Source organism: Geotrypetes seraphini, chromosome 4, assembly GCF_902459505.1.
Source record: "Geotrypetes seraphini chromosome 4, aGeoSer1.1, whole genome shotgun sequence".
NCBI lineage: Eukaryota > Metazoa > Chordata > Amphibia > Gymnophiona > Dermophiidae > Geotrypetes > Geotrypetes seraphini.
Window position 1 is genome coordinate 91563266 of NC_047087.1, and position 16735 is coordinate 91580000.

Genomic DNA, 16735 nt, shown 5'->3' on the forward strand with positions numbered 1-16735 from the left:
TGTATTTCTTTATGGCAACGAAGTATTTGCTATAAAAAGTTTCCCAGACTTGGTCCTGAGAAACACTGAGGTCTTTTTCTCCGGTTTAAAAATTTTTTTAAGAAATGTGGCATATAATCTCTGATATTAGGAGTGTGGCTGAATATCACTTGTGTATAGCTATGTTGACCAAAACATGCCTTTACAGTCTTAACAATCTGTAATTTCATGGTTAAACTTGGGTCCAAAACAACCCCTAAAACTATCATTTCCTTCTTAACAGGTAATGTCACCCCTAACACACACAAGGTTTCAGGCCACGTCTCTTCCTCACTTCTCCCTACGAACATCCTCTGTTTTTCTTCAATTTAAACACAGGCCATGCCACTCGTCCATTCTTCTATCTTTGACATATAACCATTTATGTCAAATCCCTGAGTAAAGCCGAATACCTCCCTCCTACCTACCCCTGATCCTACCTCTCCCTCTCTCAGAAACGATCTCTGATCTAACTTTGTAACCCTTCCCTCCAAACTCTTATTGTAATCCGCTTTGAACCGAAAGGTAATAGCGGAATAGAAATATGTAATGTAATGTAATTTATAGAGTATTGCAGATCCACCCCTCACTTGTGTACTAGAAAGAAGAATAAAACACATTCTGGTAGCTTGGATTTAACTGGTATTTGGATAGATCTGAAGATGATTTGGCTGCATCTTCTATGTCAGTAGTACATTTTTTGTTAGTCCCTAGTATAAATTGGGTTCTCAGGTTGTCCTTCAGAATGCAGATAAATTATATCTTAATATGAAAATATTTGTTTATTGATATGCTGAAAACTGCATAAAGCAATAGGAGAGAAGATTTGCTAAGAAGGCAGAGTTCTTACAATTTGGGCTTTTCTCATTAAAATGTCCTCTTAAATATCAGAGCCTGAATGTGAGCTTTTTTGGTCATTTTGAAATGATTAATCTGTCTCCTGGTATTTCTCCAGAATATCTTCCTTCTATATCTGCTTTAGCTACTACCTTTGATTCAAACCGGAGAAAAAGACCTCAGTGTTTCTCAGGACCAAGTCTGGGAAACTTTTTATAGCAAATACTTCGTTGCCATAAAGAAATACATCCTTGGTCTTAAAAATGATGTTAATAACCTGATGTTATCAAAATGATGTTAATAACCTGTAATATTGATTAAGATTGTGTTTTAGATTGTATTTTGAGGGTCCATTTTCTAATATTTTCTTACTCTTGAGAGCTGGACACCTTAAAGAGCAATAAAATGTTAGTTTCTTTACTTTTCCCATGTTTAGAGTAATCATTTTCTTTCGTTATTTCTGTTGTTAGATGGATTCAATGCTATTTTCAAATAATATTGTTTCTTGGGTGTATTATACAATCTCAATAAAAATAAAATGAAGTGTATTATAATACCCTATGCCTTTTTTTTTAATCAAGAGTTCCCCAATGATTTACTGAGTGTTCATTGTTGCTGAAAAAGTATTCTCAGTAGAGCCAGAGAAGCGTATCACTGGAGAATGGGGTATAAAGATTGCTTTATTTATTATTTCAAAATCTGGTTTTATTTGATTAGGGGACCACCTCTGATCAATTCCTTCTCAGATAAATTTCAGGAGACTATTGTGGAAGATGAATACAAGATTCCCTCATCCCATCCATTGATCTTGGGCTCACAACCATCACACTGTCCGAGCACAAATCCTCTTGCTAGGTAGGAGCATATGAAGACGATACATATTTACTTAACTGTTCTGTGGTCGTATGCCAGACCACTGTTGTGTGTATTTGACTGCTTTTTCAATAAAAATTATAATTAAAAAAAAAAACAAAAAACTTTTTTTTTAAATTGCACTAGATTGTTTTTGAGATAAAAATTCAATGTGCATACTGTTTGATTCCACCTGAGGATTTTTCTTCAGTGTATCAGTTTAGATGAGTGAAAATCATATTCCCCTGGTTACTGTTTGAAGACAATAAATATTTTTTTAAAATAGTCACAAATAAGATTGCCCAAAGCAATGCACAAAATCTTCAAACTGTAAATGCAACATGCGATATAGTCAGTAAAAACACACAGCACAATAACCAGCTTGTCATGAAAAAAAGATCTTATGATTATATCAACTATAAATTAATGAATTTAAATCAGTAACAGAGCCAGTTAGTCCTTAATTTCTGCTTTAATAATAGAGATTGCATGTGCGTAACTTTTTTTTTGAGTTTTCCCAAAAATATTAAAGATAATATAGTGCTATTTCTTATTTATTTGTTTACAAGATATAACACAATAGTGTAAGCATTGACCTAATTATGTAAATAAAGTATATACTTAGTACACCAATATTCTGCATCATTTTACTACTACTACTATTTATTATTTCTATAGCACTACCAGATGCATGCAGCTCGAAAGAGCCTATTATCTAATTATGAAAGACATACTGGACAAAAATGGTGAATCGATTTATGCTACTCATGTAAGGAAATACAAAGGGAGAAGAAGTAAAGAGGGTAGGGGTCTACAGAGGGAATGACGAACAAATGTGGCGCTTCACAAATTGGTAAGGTTAAAACTTAAGCGCAGTTTCGAAAAAGTGGTCTTTCAGCCTGGACTTGAATATCACCAGAGACGGAGCTCGACCTACTGTGCCAGGCAGGTTGATCCAGGCATATGGTGCAGCAAGGCAGAAGGGATGGAGTCAAGAATTGGATGTAGAGGAGAAGGGTACAGATAAGAGAGACCTACCCAACAAACAGAGTTCTTAGGGCAGATATTGAGGAGCCGCAGAATTGAATACACTTATAGATCAGTAAGAGGAGTTTGAACAGTATGCAGAAGCGGACAAGGAGCCAATGAAGTGACTAGAGGGGGGTACCGTGAGCATAATGACCCTGGTGGAATAGACATACTCTTGTAGGATATGTATGCCTTTATGGGATTGCATATATTTGCACTCTTGCTTGTTACTCTTGGCTTCATTCCTCATAAATTGGGCAAGAATGCCTTCACCAATAGCCTAAAGGCTAGTCGCTTGCCTAAATTGTTATAATGGGGGAGCTGATTTTGCTAGCAACTATCTGATGAGAGGGAGAAAGTTGTTCTTGTGATCCACTGCATCTGGACAAAGTGCACTGCCATGCTAGAACTGATGCCATACTTACTTTCTCTAGCTTGGCAGCTCAGAATGTATGACCTGTTATCCAGGACAACCTCTGATTCCAGTTGACCTCTGTAAATATATAGCATTGGCTTCTTCAGGAAAGAGGAGACCAAATGTTATATCAATCTACAAAAATACTTTAACTCAAATATATTTTTCCAAAAGCCAAATGTTTATACATGTGGGGTGTTGTTTTTCTTTATCATCTTGTTTTTTCATTCTACAATGCTATTGATGGAATCTTAATTCTTTATGGGATTTTGTCAGGTTGTGACCAGTGTTCCCTCTAAGCTGCGCTGGCGTGCGCTGGCGCACAAAATATTGCATCGCAGCGCACAAGTTTACGTCACAGCGCACGGCGTACGGAGATGGCAGGGCGGCGAGAGGAGAATCGGGCGAGTTGGCGCTGGCGCCCGATATTTGTAGCGCACAGCGAAAAAAATTTTGCCCACAACACCCGCCCGCTTAGAGGGAGCACTGGTTGTGACCTAACTCGGCCACTCTTGGAAACAGGATATTGATGCACCTTTAGTCTGACCCAGTCTGGCAGTTCTTATGTTTTTAGAGTTAAGATCGAAAGCTCTCTGACTAACTAGTGCTCTTTTCTTTCAGGGTATGTGAGAATGGGCAATGTGTAACAAATGGAACACACAGTAGTACATCAGACATGAAGAAATCACGGTTTCCAGAGCTAGGTAAACTTATCATATAAATAGACATTTTAAAAACATGCAAGAATGCGGGAGAGACTTTTAAAGAAAAAAAGAAGACAGCTTCTATTGATGTGAAAGTGAGATGCAAATTTGATAGTACCATTTCCATTAGTAAGATTTCCAAGTTGAAATAATGCAATGCTCAAGTGTTCCTTCTGATTAAGGTCATTTGATAACCCCTCTAGTATTATCATGTTCAGTACACAAAGTAGCCTTACATGTCCAGATCTCACATCAATGATATCCTGATCAAATTTTAAAGTAGTGAGCAAACTTTCTAAGGTTGAAATTTTTCTCTTATGTATATTTTATTTATTTATTTTCTTATTTATTTAGCCCATCCTCACAGAGGAGCCCAGAACGGGTTACAAAGTTCATTTACAGTAAGGTCGAGACAAGACCGAGATGACATAATTTACAATAAGGACATGACAAAATAAAACATATACTGTGCAGCATCTGGATGAGATTGGTAGCACAGTTACATTAAACTCTGAATGGCGTTTCCGGGTGCATGTCATTAAGGTGCTGGGTTTGTAAAGAGGAAGGTTTTTACGGCCTTCCTGAAGGTCCATAGTCCGTCTAGTGTTCTAATAGATGGGGGGGGATATTGTGTTATAAGACATTACTACTATTATACTTTATCTCTAGACTTCCTTTTGAACTTTAACTCAAAGCAATTCACATTTTTAATAAAGAGCAATACCTATTCAATTTTTGATTTAATTAATCATGAACTTTTGTTACAGATTCTCAAGTATGTAGGCATTACAGGTTTTGTTTTGAAATGGTTTAACATTTTTTTTTTTGTTATTTAGATCTTATAAAGTGTAGAAAGATGGTTTACTTTCCTTCGGAACGGAACGCAAATTGTGGAGTTCCCACAAGGTTCTCTACTTTCTCCATTGTTATTTAGTTTAAATTATGCAATCTTTAGTTGCAGAGTTAGTGAACATCATTCCTACGTTTATGCAGATGATATTGGCATTTTGTTCCACGAACATAAAATAACTATTTGTTTATTTATTCATTCATTCAGTTTTCGATACCATTCTCTCAGGGACGCTCAGAACGGTTTACATGAATTTATTCAGGCATTTTTCCTTGTCTGTCCTGTTGGGCTCACAACCTAAGTGACTTGGCCAAGGTTACAAGGAGCAGTGTGGGTTTGAACCCACAACTTCAGGGTGCTGAGATTGTAGTTTTAACCACTGCGCCACACTATATAGTTTTTTTCCAGTGTGGATTTTTTCATGACTTCTGTTTATTTTTTCCATTGCAACATTTATCACATTCTGGAGTATTGCGTTCAATTCTGGCCTCCTTATCTCAAGAAAGATATAGGGCTCCTTTTACGAAGGTATGCTAGGGTTTTTAGCGCATGCACAAAATTACCGCACGCTATAGCACGCGGTAGCTGAAAATCTACCACCTCCTAAAAAGGAGGCAGTAGAGGCTAGCGCACATTAAGGCCCTAGTGCACCTTTGTAAAAGGAGCCAGTTGTGGCACTTGAAAAGGTTTTAAGAAGAGCATCAAAGATCGTAAAGGGGATGGAACTCCTCTCATATGACGAAAGACTAAATTGGTTAGGGCTCTTCAGCTTGGAAAAGAGAAGTCTACAAAATCCTAGTGGATCGATTTTTCACTCCGTCAAAAATTGCAAAGACTAGGGGGCACTCGAAGTTGTAAGGAAATACTTTTAAAGCCAATTGAAGGAAATTTTTTTTCACTCAGAGAATAGTTAAGCTCTAGAACGCATTGCCAGAGGATGTGGTAAGAGCGGATAGCGTAGCTGGTTTTAAGAAAGATTTGGACAAGTTCCTGGAGGAAAAGCCCATAGTCTGTTATTGAGAAGGACACGGGGGAAGCCACTGCTTGCCCTGTATCAGTAGCATGGAATATTGCTACACCTTTAGTTTTGGCCAGGTACTGGTGACCTGGATTGGCCACCGTGAAAACAGGCTACTGGGCTTGATGGACTATTGGTCTGACCCAGTGGGGCTGTTCTTATGTTCTTATTCAGGAGGATCCACAATTTTCCTCTTGTTTAATGTTAACTTGGGATTTCAACTTGCATTACTCAAGTTGAGGGGTCATTTATAAAAGTACATAGCAAAGCAAGGTGTGTCATAAGCTATAAGTGTGGTAAGCACAACAAGCTTAGCTGCATTGTAAAATGACACATCTCTAACTCATTTGTGTGTTGCACAGTAGGGTATGCGGGAGGGAAGTAAAATAAATTGTCAAAGTCAACCGGGACAGGAAACAGAAGGTATCCCTCTTGTCCCAGCCCTTCAGGTCATATGGCGGGCTGGCAGATGCCTGCAACAAGTCTGGGAAAGGGGGGGGGGTGTTATACACTGACCCAAATATTTGGGCCCCAAAATCTCTCACATATATATATCAGTGGGTTGTTCTTCAATAATGAAATGATGGTTTCAGAAGCTGGACCAATCCTGAACTTGGGAGTCACTTGTGGTTTTACCTGATTACATTTTGCTGATTTCCAGAGAAAGCATGGTTGCTTATTTTGTAGACAAGAGGGATTAATCATGCACACAATCCCACTTACCTGCCTGCGAATTCATTCCAACCTATAAACTCATGCCCAAACTACCAGACATCATGGTAAAAAATACTATGGTGGGAGCAATTTTTGTTTTACTGGTGAAGCTCAGCACATTAGCATGCAAATTATATGCATGCTATTTATGCGGAGCATCGATGGTAAAAAGCAGAACTACTGTGCCTGGGGCTTGCTCCGAAGAGCAACCACTAGCAGAGCTCCTCCTCCTGCCTGCTTGTCCAAAAATTAGCAGTCCCTACTCTCCCTGCCTGCTGGTTCATCTGGTTGGGACAGGGGAATCCCTGATCAGCTAAGCCAACATGATTCCCCAAAGCCGCCAATTGGGGCTTTAGTCCCCTCCCAGTGCATCTCAGGGGAAGGACTGCTATTTTGAAGAGGTGGGTCTGCTGGCAGGAGGGAGTAGGCATTCCTCCTGCCAAACTTTTTTTTTTACTAAAAGATACGACCTGTGGCAGGAGGGACTGGGCATCCCTCTTGATGATCTTTGAAAAACAGGGGTATGGGGGGGTCAGCATCGGGATAGGGGCTTTGCAAAAGAGGATTGCTCAGCGGGAGGGATAGGGGGGTCTCTCTTTTTTTTTTTTTTTAAATGGGCAGCAGGGCTTTTAACTGCAGAGTCAGCCTTACTTTCCTGTCAGTGCCTGAACCAATCAGCGCTCAGGCACTGACAGGAAAGTAAGGCTATGACAGCTCAGACCTTGCTGTTAATGTTTGCTGGTAAAACACTTGCATTTTTTGCTGTGCATTACACAGAAATGCTAATGAGTTCCTTGTAATACATTAGCATTGGATTCTTGGTAGCTACTGCACCAATTGCCATGGAGAACCCTTTGGAGCATCGGCAGGAGAGTTTCCTTGCAAGTACCATATTTTAGCTCCTTAAGGCGCACTTTTTTCCCCCCCAAAAAGTGGGTGGAAATAACAGTGGGTCTTATGGAGTGAATATACTAGACAACGGCTCTGTACCAGACAATGGCGCTGTCTCTTTATCCCTTCCCTCCATCCCCCCTCCCTTCCCCGCCCATGCTTCCAAGTGAGCAAGCGCCCTCTGAGAGCCTCTCCAGGTGACCCGACTCCCTTGCAAGTCCAATGCATCCTGCGGGGAAGCTGCGAACAGGTATGCTGAGGAGAAGCGCCGTGCACCCCTCTTCTTCCTGCTGCCCAGACCTCCATGACTGTTGAAAAATTTAGGCCCAGCCATCTCTCCTCTCACTTCCCCATGAGTGCGTTTTGCCCGAGAACCACTGCGAGCCTCCCCCGGGTCAGCTCAATCGTGCGGTGCTATCAGCTGCTGTAGCTGTGTCTGCACAAAACACGGCTACAACAGCTGACAGCACCGCGCGACTGAGATAACCTGGGGAGGCTTGCAGTGGCTCTCTGGTGGCGCTCGCTCACTGGGAAGCGTGGGGCTGTCCTGATTGGCTGTCTTCCATTGGCCAGCTCTGGGAACAGGAATAGGTTTCTTGCCTACTTTTCCTCTGTCCAAGTGATCTGTGCAGCCTCTCTCTCTCTGTCTCTCAGGGTGTTTAATTGCCTCACCAGGTGGGGCTATCCTCCTGATTGGGTGTGTTGGCTGTGCAGGTGACCCGACTCCCTTGCAAGTCTAATGCATCCTCATTGCAGTCCCGTGGAGAAGCTGCAAACGGGCATGCTGAGGAGAAGCATCGTATGCCCCCCCTTCTTCCCGCTGTCCAGACAGGGGTGGAAAAGGATGCAAGCGAGAGTTAGCAGCTGCTTGTCAGGGGATCCACTAAGCCTCTTGCATGTATGTTTGGCATGGGATTTTGGCTCAGGACTTTTCTTTTTCTGTTCGGTGCAGCGGCTTTTTCCTTTGCCAGAGGATGGTCTGGTGCTCTGAGAAACCTGCTAGAGGATGGCTCAGAGGAAGCACCAGGGGACGTAAGAGACGCATGTTGTGCACAGTTTACTTGTTGAGAAGAGCCGTCTAAAAACACATTCAATTCAGCCTTCTTTGATTTGCTTTATGCCATTGCCTACCCCCGATGGAGGGCAGTTTTAGGGAAATTTATACGTCTCTTTAAAAAAAAATAAAAAAAAAACCCACCCCCAACAACAGCAAAAAAACAAGTGGCTGGGACTGCCTACCATTTTGACCTGCCCTGTACCCTGTTCTGGCCTACCACTAGACCACCAGAGGGGGGACAGGGTAGGGAGGGGGGGACAGGGTGCAAAGCCTGGGAAGGAGTGTGGGGTTGGGTGCAGAGCCCGGCAGGGAGAATTTGGTTCCGAATGGTTTTTTTCTTGTTTTCTTCCTCTAAATCTAAGGTGCGTCTTATGGAGCAAAAAATACGGTAAAACTGGTTTTAACCACTATGACTTACAAAGAAACCTTTTGTGCTTCAGGGCCTGAGGGGATTACTGCTCATGGGAAGAGCTATGCATTCTCAAAACTTCACATTAGTTCTGAACTGTGGCATAATCCATCCTAGCACCATTCAAAGATGTGATCCATTCTTAAGACACACAACATCTGTTACATGTAAGCGACTTGTTTCTTGTGCTTATGCTTTGCACAAGGGAAGATCTGGGTTTCAGGACAACAAAATATGCAATTTAAATCAATATATTGGCCAGATTTATATGGATATAAATATTGAATGTTCACATTGAAAATTTTCTGAAATAATAAACCCTTTTGAGAGCAGAATTTGCATACCACTGTTTGCTAAGTTACCAAGCTGGCCTTGAAATTTTTTACAGGGGTAGCTGATTTGGTGCTGATGTAGTCATTAACGCTTTGTCCTTTAGTAAGCTAATCTGGGTTGGTCTCCCCTAAGAAAATACTGTATATTTTGTAATTTGAAAGCCATACAAAGTTGCATGTGTAACCAAATGTTTTGAAATTTAGGCATGTTTTAGATTTAGCAAGGTCTGGAAGTTGCATCAGTGTTCCTTATAAGAGTAAAGGTTTTTTCTCATGCTATTCTGTTCTGTTCTGCTATTTTTTCACTGTTAGACAAAGTGTACATACAAAATTGCAGATAGCATATCTAGTGGTCCTGAAATGATAGGGTTCTGTATTTCAAATCGCAAGTTGCTTGCAGAAAGCTGTCAATCATGTTTTCAACTCTGCTCCTTTCCCAAGGAGCTGCTGCAGCCCCCTCAAATTTGTTTTCTGCAAGCAAGTTGCTCAGAAGTGCTTCTGATCTACTCTTCAGTTTTATTATTTTCAGGCTTTTTTTCTTAGTTTTCATTTGGAGGCTCGATGCCCAGAGGTTCCCTATTGTTGGGACTTCTGCCTGGGAGAAAATGCAGATCCGCATGTCGCAGGTCTGCTGCTATCAGGATCGGCCCTTGGGGACACCTAGTTAGCCAGCCTGCTTTACATTTTTTGAACTGGGGGCTGTCCCCTGCATTGCTGCTTGCATCCCTGATTTACTCAGGAGCTTGAGCACAGGCCCTGTGACTCCTTCCTGGCTTGGTTGGAATGAACAGTGGTCCAGCTGTGTGGTTCTCTCCCCCCCCCCCCTTCATGGCGAGGTTTTCTGGGGATTGAGGCTCAGTCCGACCTCGGTCCGACTGGCAGGCAGAAGACTAGGTTCGTCCAGTGAATCTGTGAGGCAATATTCTTCTCCATTTGTTCCAGCTGAAATCCTATACTGAGGCAGGCAGGCATTACATGACACAGTGATTGAGGCTATTATAGCCTATAGGGGAAAAGGGCTCTCCAAAACTCATTTTTTAAGGTTTCTGCAGCCAAAGCCTAGGTCCCCCTTCCTCTGAAACCCTTTTCCCTGCATTTTTTGACTTTCAGGGAAGTCTCCATGGGCCTTATTTGGTGCAATTTTACTGGTGGTGGCCATCTTGAATTTTTACTTATCTTTTTCTGAAACCTCCATCTGCCTCAGAACCACTCAGTTTTGCTCAAAGTTGACAGGGATTGATTCCTCTGGCCTTCTTACCCTTATATCATATTAGGTTTGTGCTGGTTAGCTAGCCGGGGAGCATCCATTTCTCGCTTGTGATGCAGTGTTCCGAGAGGGGAGCCTTGGACTCAGCCTCCTCCAAGTTCTCTAGGGTTAGAAATCTGCAGGAGATGCATTCCCAGGGGAATAAACCCTTTTCCAGGCCCCTCTGAAGGTGATCTGTTCAAGCGCAGTTGTTTGGGTGCTGTGGAACCCTGGAGGACCGGCAGGGTTGTCCATACCTGGGTCTTTGAGATCCTCAGTACAAGGCAAAACTTGAAAATCAAATTTTACATTTACGCTAACGACATTTCCATAATCATTCCCCTAACCAGCGTAACTCCCAAGACGAAAAGTCACCTGGCATCCATCCTCAAGCAAATCGAACTATGGATGTCCGACTTCAAATTGAAACTCAACTCAAATAAAACCAAATTCTTCCTGGCCAGTCCAAACAACAAAATCAAAGACTCATCAATCTCCCTGAACGGTCAAATCTTTCCCATCACAGATTCCATAAAAATTCTAGGAGTGACTCTAGACCGCAACCTTACCTTTGAAACTCACACCGACCTACTAGTCAGAAAATGCTTCTCCACCCTATGGAAATTAAGAACCATCAGAAAATACTTTGACGCACCCTCATTCCATTTACTGGTCCAATCCTCCATCCTGAGCTTACTCAACTACTGCAACATTATCTACCTGGGTTCCTTCAAAAAAACTATTCAAAGACTACGTATCATCCAAAATTCAGCAATTCGACTGATCTTTGGGCTGAAAAAATGGGAACACATAACTCCCTACTACCAAAAACTCCACTGGCTGCCCCTGGAGGTGAGAGTGCTGTTCAAGTTTGCCTGCCTCTGTTACAAATCCATCCATGGTTCGGCACCCTTATACATGGTCCCCCACTTTACCATGGATCGTCCATCCAGAACCACTCGCAAAGCTCATCTCTTCAGCCATCCAACTCTAAAGGCCTGCCGTTACAAAAGACACCTGAACATAACTCTAGCCTTCCAAGCAGGTCATCTAAATGACTGGTGTGCAATATTTTCTCGCGCTCCCCATCCTACCTAAACTGCAGAAAATTATTAAAAACTAATCTATTTAAACGATTTGTAGCCCAAGACCCCCTACCTTACCCTTGTCCCCTAGATCTCCTTTCTCCTCCTTAACGCTTACCTTACTCTTGACCCCTTATATTGTACCAGCTCCCCTGCTTACATCTATTAATTGTATCTATTTTGCTGATTGTTCCCACTCACCGATTGTATTTGCTGATTGTACCCCTTCTCTGATTGTACCCATTCGGTGATTGTCCAGCCCTTATTTATTGTAAACCGCCTCGAACTTCTTCAGCTTTGGCGGTATATAAGAAATAAATTATTATTATTATTCATTCCAGATTTTGTGAGCTTTATGTGAAATGCCTATTTGAACTGCCAAGGTTCCTCGGCATCTGTTTGCTGTGTACTAGTGGCGGTGCCACGGGAATGCCCCTCAACATCCACCCCAACCAGATGAGGACAAAAACCTGGACCAGGAGGTTCAGTCTGTTATAAACTGGGAGGATGGAAAGTCCAATTCCATGTTACTTTTGTCCCAGGATGACATTTCTCTTGCAGAGTCTGCTTCTTTGCATGAGAATGGCAGTCAGAAGGCAGTGGCAGCCCTGGATCAGGGGGAAAACCCCACAGTGTGCTGCCTGTTCAAAGCCTCTGTGCTCTCGGGCATTATTTCCACCTCACTGTGAGAATTAAAGCTGAAAGTTCCTCCTTCCAGTTTGGTCTGTTATTCTTCCCAGTGCTTAGTTATGAGCAGCTCTATGGCTCTGACCACATTCTTTTCCTCGCATCCAGACATCAGCAAGCTTGTCACGGACTATTTGGAGTCACCAGAAGGGTACCTACAAGTGGCTAAGACTATGGCCAATCTTTATTTGATGGCACTAGATTTTCAGCAGATGTTTGTTCAGCCAAAGGTGGACTTGCTTGTGGCTCAGGTCACTAAATGATCCTCCCTACTTAGTGAAGGAGGGGTGATGTTAAAGGATACTCAGGTAAATACCAAAAAGTCCAACAGGACAGAGAACCCATGGGTATAAAACAGTACAAAAGGAAGTGGGAACGGACAATGAACACTCCACTGAAGATCACTAATGTAAAACCAACTTGTTTATTTCATAAAAGGACACAAGCAGAAGCTGTGGACCTGACACAGCACTGTGTTTCGGCGTCTGAGGAACGCCTGCATTAGGGGTCATTCGGTCCAACTAACATGCCAGAGTAACCAAAAACACTGAACCGCAAATCCCGCAAGAACTTGCGGCAGCCTATCAAAGAGCAGTGCAGGGCCGGCCAGCAGCACAAAAAGCTCGCTGCTGCGTGCCGGCCTGGGTGCGCCGCTAACTGTTTATCTTGACAATCTTCTTGAGGATTTCAGCGTGGGATACACGCTGGACCACCAGGGAACACACAGGTGTGCATTTTAACTAACAACAAAAAATATAACTATAATGATTCTACAAAGGACGTCAATGGGCCCCAAATTAAATTAAAATTTTTATTATTCCCTAAAAGAACAGCATTTATTTTGTCATATTTATAGATTAGACATAAATTAGCCCACCAAAATGTAAAGTTGAGACGATCCCAGTTTTTCCAGTTTCGTGTAATTAATTGTATAGCTGTATTTGTCGTAATTAAAAAGAGACGTCTTTTATGTTTATCTAGGGGATCTTTGATATGCAAAATGGTACCACAAATTACTATTTCATAAGTTAAAGGAATCTCAGAATCTAAAATATTATTAATATATCCCCAAATTGATTTCAAAAAAATTGTTATCTTTGGGCAATAAAACAGTAAATGATCTAATGTTCCTATGTCTAGGTGACAGTGCAGCACCTATTAGATCTAGAATTATCTAACTTATTCAATCTAACTGGGGTCCAAAAAGAATGATATAACAAAAAGAACCAAGTTTGTTTCATAGATGCTGATGCTGTACACTTCATCCTCCAAGACCAAATACGTGGCCATCGAGATGCAGATATATACTGCTTAATCTCAATGCTCCGAATATCTCTAAGAGCGTTTTTGGGTTTCTTATTCATAAGTTCAGATATTAATTTATACCACTTGGCGGCTTGATGTCCTAGCATATCTGCCTGAAAACAGAGGAATTGTAGGCTATAAAAATTTCTAAAATTACGCCAATCAGGGAACCCTTTCTGAATAGCCTGCTTCAGTTGCAACCATTTATAAAATTTAAATTTTGAAATATCAAAAGATTGTTGCAACTGTGAAAAATCAAGCAGTTTTCCATTTGAAATAACATCCTCTAATGTTCTTATGCCTACTTGCATCCAATCTTTCCAGGCAATTTTAGACCCGCCTATTTGTATCTTGGAGTTCAGCCATAGGGACTGACATAAAGACTGTTCTATAGGAATTTTGGTTAACTTATTTATACATCTCAGGGTCTTCCAAGTATTACAGTGCTACTTGATTGCTTTTGGACAGAGTTCCCCAGGAAGGAGGCGGAGTTGAAAACATGATTGACAATTTTTTTGCAAGCAACTTGCGAGTTGGGATACAGAACCTTATCATTTCAGGACCACTAGACACATCTACAAGAAAGATGATTACCAAGGTAAGAACCCAATCTTTCTTAGTGCCTGGATTATTTTAGGGGGTTTTCCCAATGAAATATGATTTTGTTTAAATGTAATATTATAAGAATAGGAGAATTTCCCCTAGATTTTTCAATATAATTTTTTTTTTAATTAATGTCATACTTGAGAGGGAATGCCATATGGATTGATCACCTTATTTCTGTAAATGTAAATCAAAAGCTATACCCATCTGCAGTCTATTTGGGGCGATTGAAAATAAAGGTAAAATTTTGTTGTGTATAAATCCTTTAACAGAACAGTGTAACAGGCACAATTCACTGCCTAAAGATTCCTTCAAAAAGTAAGCATTTCCCATTCATAAACAGTTAAATTTTCCAAAGCAGGCATGATAACAAAAAGTCTTCTTACCTTATGGATAAGAATAATTAAGGGGCCATTTACTAAGCTGCAATAAAAAAAAAAAGACCTTAATGTGTCCTTGTGTAGTCTTTTGCCGCATGCTAAGGCCATTTTTTTTTTTTGCCACTTTACCACAGCAGTAAATATGGCCTTTTCTATATTAATGGCCATATGTTAATGTTGCTATTATCACATGGCCACTAAATATTTTTTATTTTTTTTAAATATAGCAGTTTGTACATACTAGCACCCATTTTGTAGATTGTAAGGGCTCATAGTTTATTTCTGCATTAATCTGTTACCATATGTTAATGTAACTACGCTGATTAGGGCAAAAACACCCATTCTCTCTGCCTCTAGATACTTCTTTTGAAAATCGCATTTAAAATAACTTTTTAGTGTATAATTAGCACACTCTTGGCTCTTATTCAGGATGCCATTTTAAGCTTTATTAGTTGCATTTTAGCTTAGTAAAAGGGCTCCTAAATACTGATATGTCAATTACTAACAAACTATTTGTTTCTAATGCTTTGTGATTTGCTACAAAATTTCAGTAAGTAATAAATTTATTCAAAGAACATTTTGAAATAAAGGCACATGTAGACTACGTGAAGCAGGATGTTCTGCATCAAGGGGGTCCTTTTAACATCATTTGCATCAGCGAACTACTAAGTTTTCTCTGGGAATGAAAACATAAAGAAAGCAATAAATCTTATGCACTGCCTTTTTCTGTCTTGTGTAATGAAGTTCTGATCAAGTAATGAAAACCTTTTTCAACCACAGGTGATGATTTATTTGACAGTCCACCTCCACTTCCACCACCTCCTCCTCCAGCACGACACAGCATGGTTGAACATGTAAAACCTCTTGGCACAGGAATCAGACCTCCCTCAGGGCACGATACGTTTTTTCTGTCTGGTAAGGCAATGAAGAAGAAGAAAATTCTTACATTTATTGGTGGCACTTACAAGACCTACCACCAAGTACATATAGTGGGAGTTTTTGGCAGAAAACCCACTGGTAGTTTTAAACAGCAAAGGCAGCAACAAAAAAGTAGTCTTTACAAACCGAGTATAACCATGCGCGTTATATTCGTGAGCGCGTTGTACACATTTTTTTTTTTTTTACATAGTCCCCCCCCCCCTTCCCCGACGTCCGATTCACCCCGCAGGACCACTCGCACCCGCACCCCTACCCCGCAAGGACCACTCGCACCCCCACAGCCTCCCCACCCCCCCATCATGGAGAAGCTGCCTACCGTTGTCCTGCTGCTTCCTCTGCCGGCGGTCCCGCCCCTTCTCTGAGCCCTGCGTCTGCGCTGCTTCCTCTTCCGGTGGACCCGCTCTTTCTCTGACGTCAGAGGAGAGTCGGGGCGGGCGAAAGGAGAGTCGGGCGGCGACGGGAGAGTCGGGGCGGCATGCGCGGTATACGGGTGTGCGCGGTATATAAAAATTTCTTTACATAAATTACAGTTTCCCAGCGCTATACCCGTGTGCACGTTTTACACGGGTGCGCAGTATATGAGTGAAAATACGGTAAACTTAGTTCTGATGCACACTTCCAATGAAGTTAGAACTTTGAGGTTTTTCCTCTATAGATCTGTGATGTGAACACACTTGTGAATTTTATACTGTATGCAATGGTGGTTGCCCCTGAACTAGAATAGGGCAACTAAAAAGTTAAAAGGAATAGGTAGCTCCCTTATAATGGCAGGTCAAACAGGTTAGGTTCTTCATCTTGAAGAAGAGATGGTTGATAGGTTATATATAAACTCTGTAATAATATGAAACAAGTTAATAGAGAATGCTTATATAATCCATTAAAATTGTTCTAAGACTAGAACACACTCCAAAATTTATTAAATTCATTTTTAAAACAGACTTTAATGCCAGTTTCTGGCAGATAGGTCCAGCTGTTACAGTAACTAGGTAGTTTGGGAGAACAGACGGTAAAAGTGAGATGCATTTATTTATGTAGTTCTAGTCATATCAGTTTGGAAAAGTGATTTAATAATAATAATAATAATAACTTTATTTTTTTATACCGCCATAACCAAATGTTCTAGGTGGTTTAAACTTTCTTGGCCCCTCAAAATGTTGTAGACTAAATAAAGAAACATTTCTTATAGTCTGGCGATTTGATTTTTTTTCACCGTAAAACTTCGTGGATATAATTATGAATATGTATTCAAGTATTGTATGCTTGTCTTTAAGTTAGTAAATTTATAAATAAAAAATAAAGAAGTGGGGACATAGGAAATGCCATAAAAGTTCAGACCAATTATCTATCAAGTCATCATTCTATCT

At 41.0% G+C, this 16735-nt stretch overlaps 1 protein-coding gene across 1 annotated transcript in view; it reads left to right on the forward strand.

Annotated features, from left to right (window-relative positions):
- CBLB (Cbl proto-oncogene B) overlaps window positions 1-16735 on the forward strand; it is a 209836-nt gene that overhangs the window by 186456 nt on the left and 6645 nt on the right. Inside the window, exons 13-15 of the mRNA XM_033942334.1 lie at window positions 1573-1710; window positions 3773-3855; window positions 15213-15347. Of these exons, the coding sequence (XP_033798225.1) occupies window positions 1573-1710; window positions 3773-3855; window positions 15213-15347 (356 nt within the window). The remainder of the gene's footprint in view (window positions 1-1572; window positions 1711-3772; window positions 3856-15212; window positions 15348-16735) is intronic.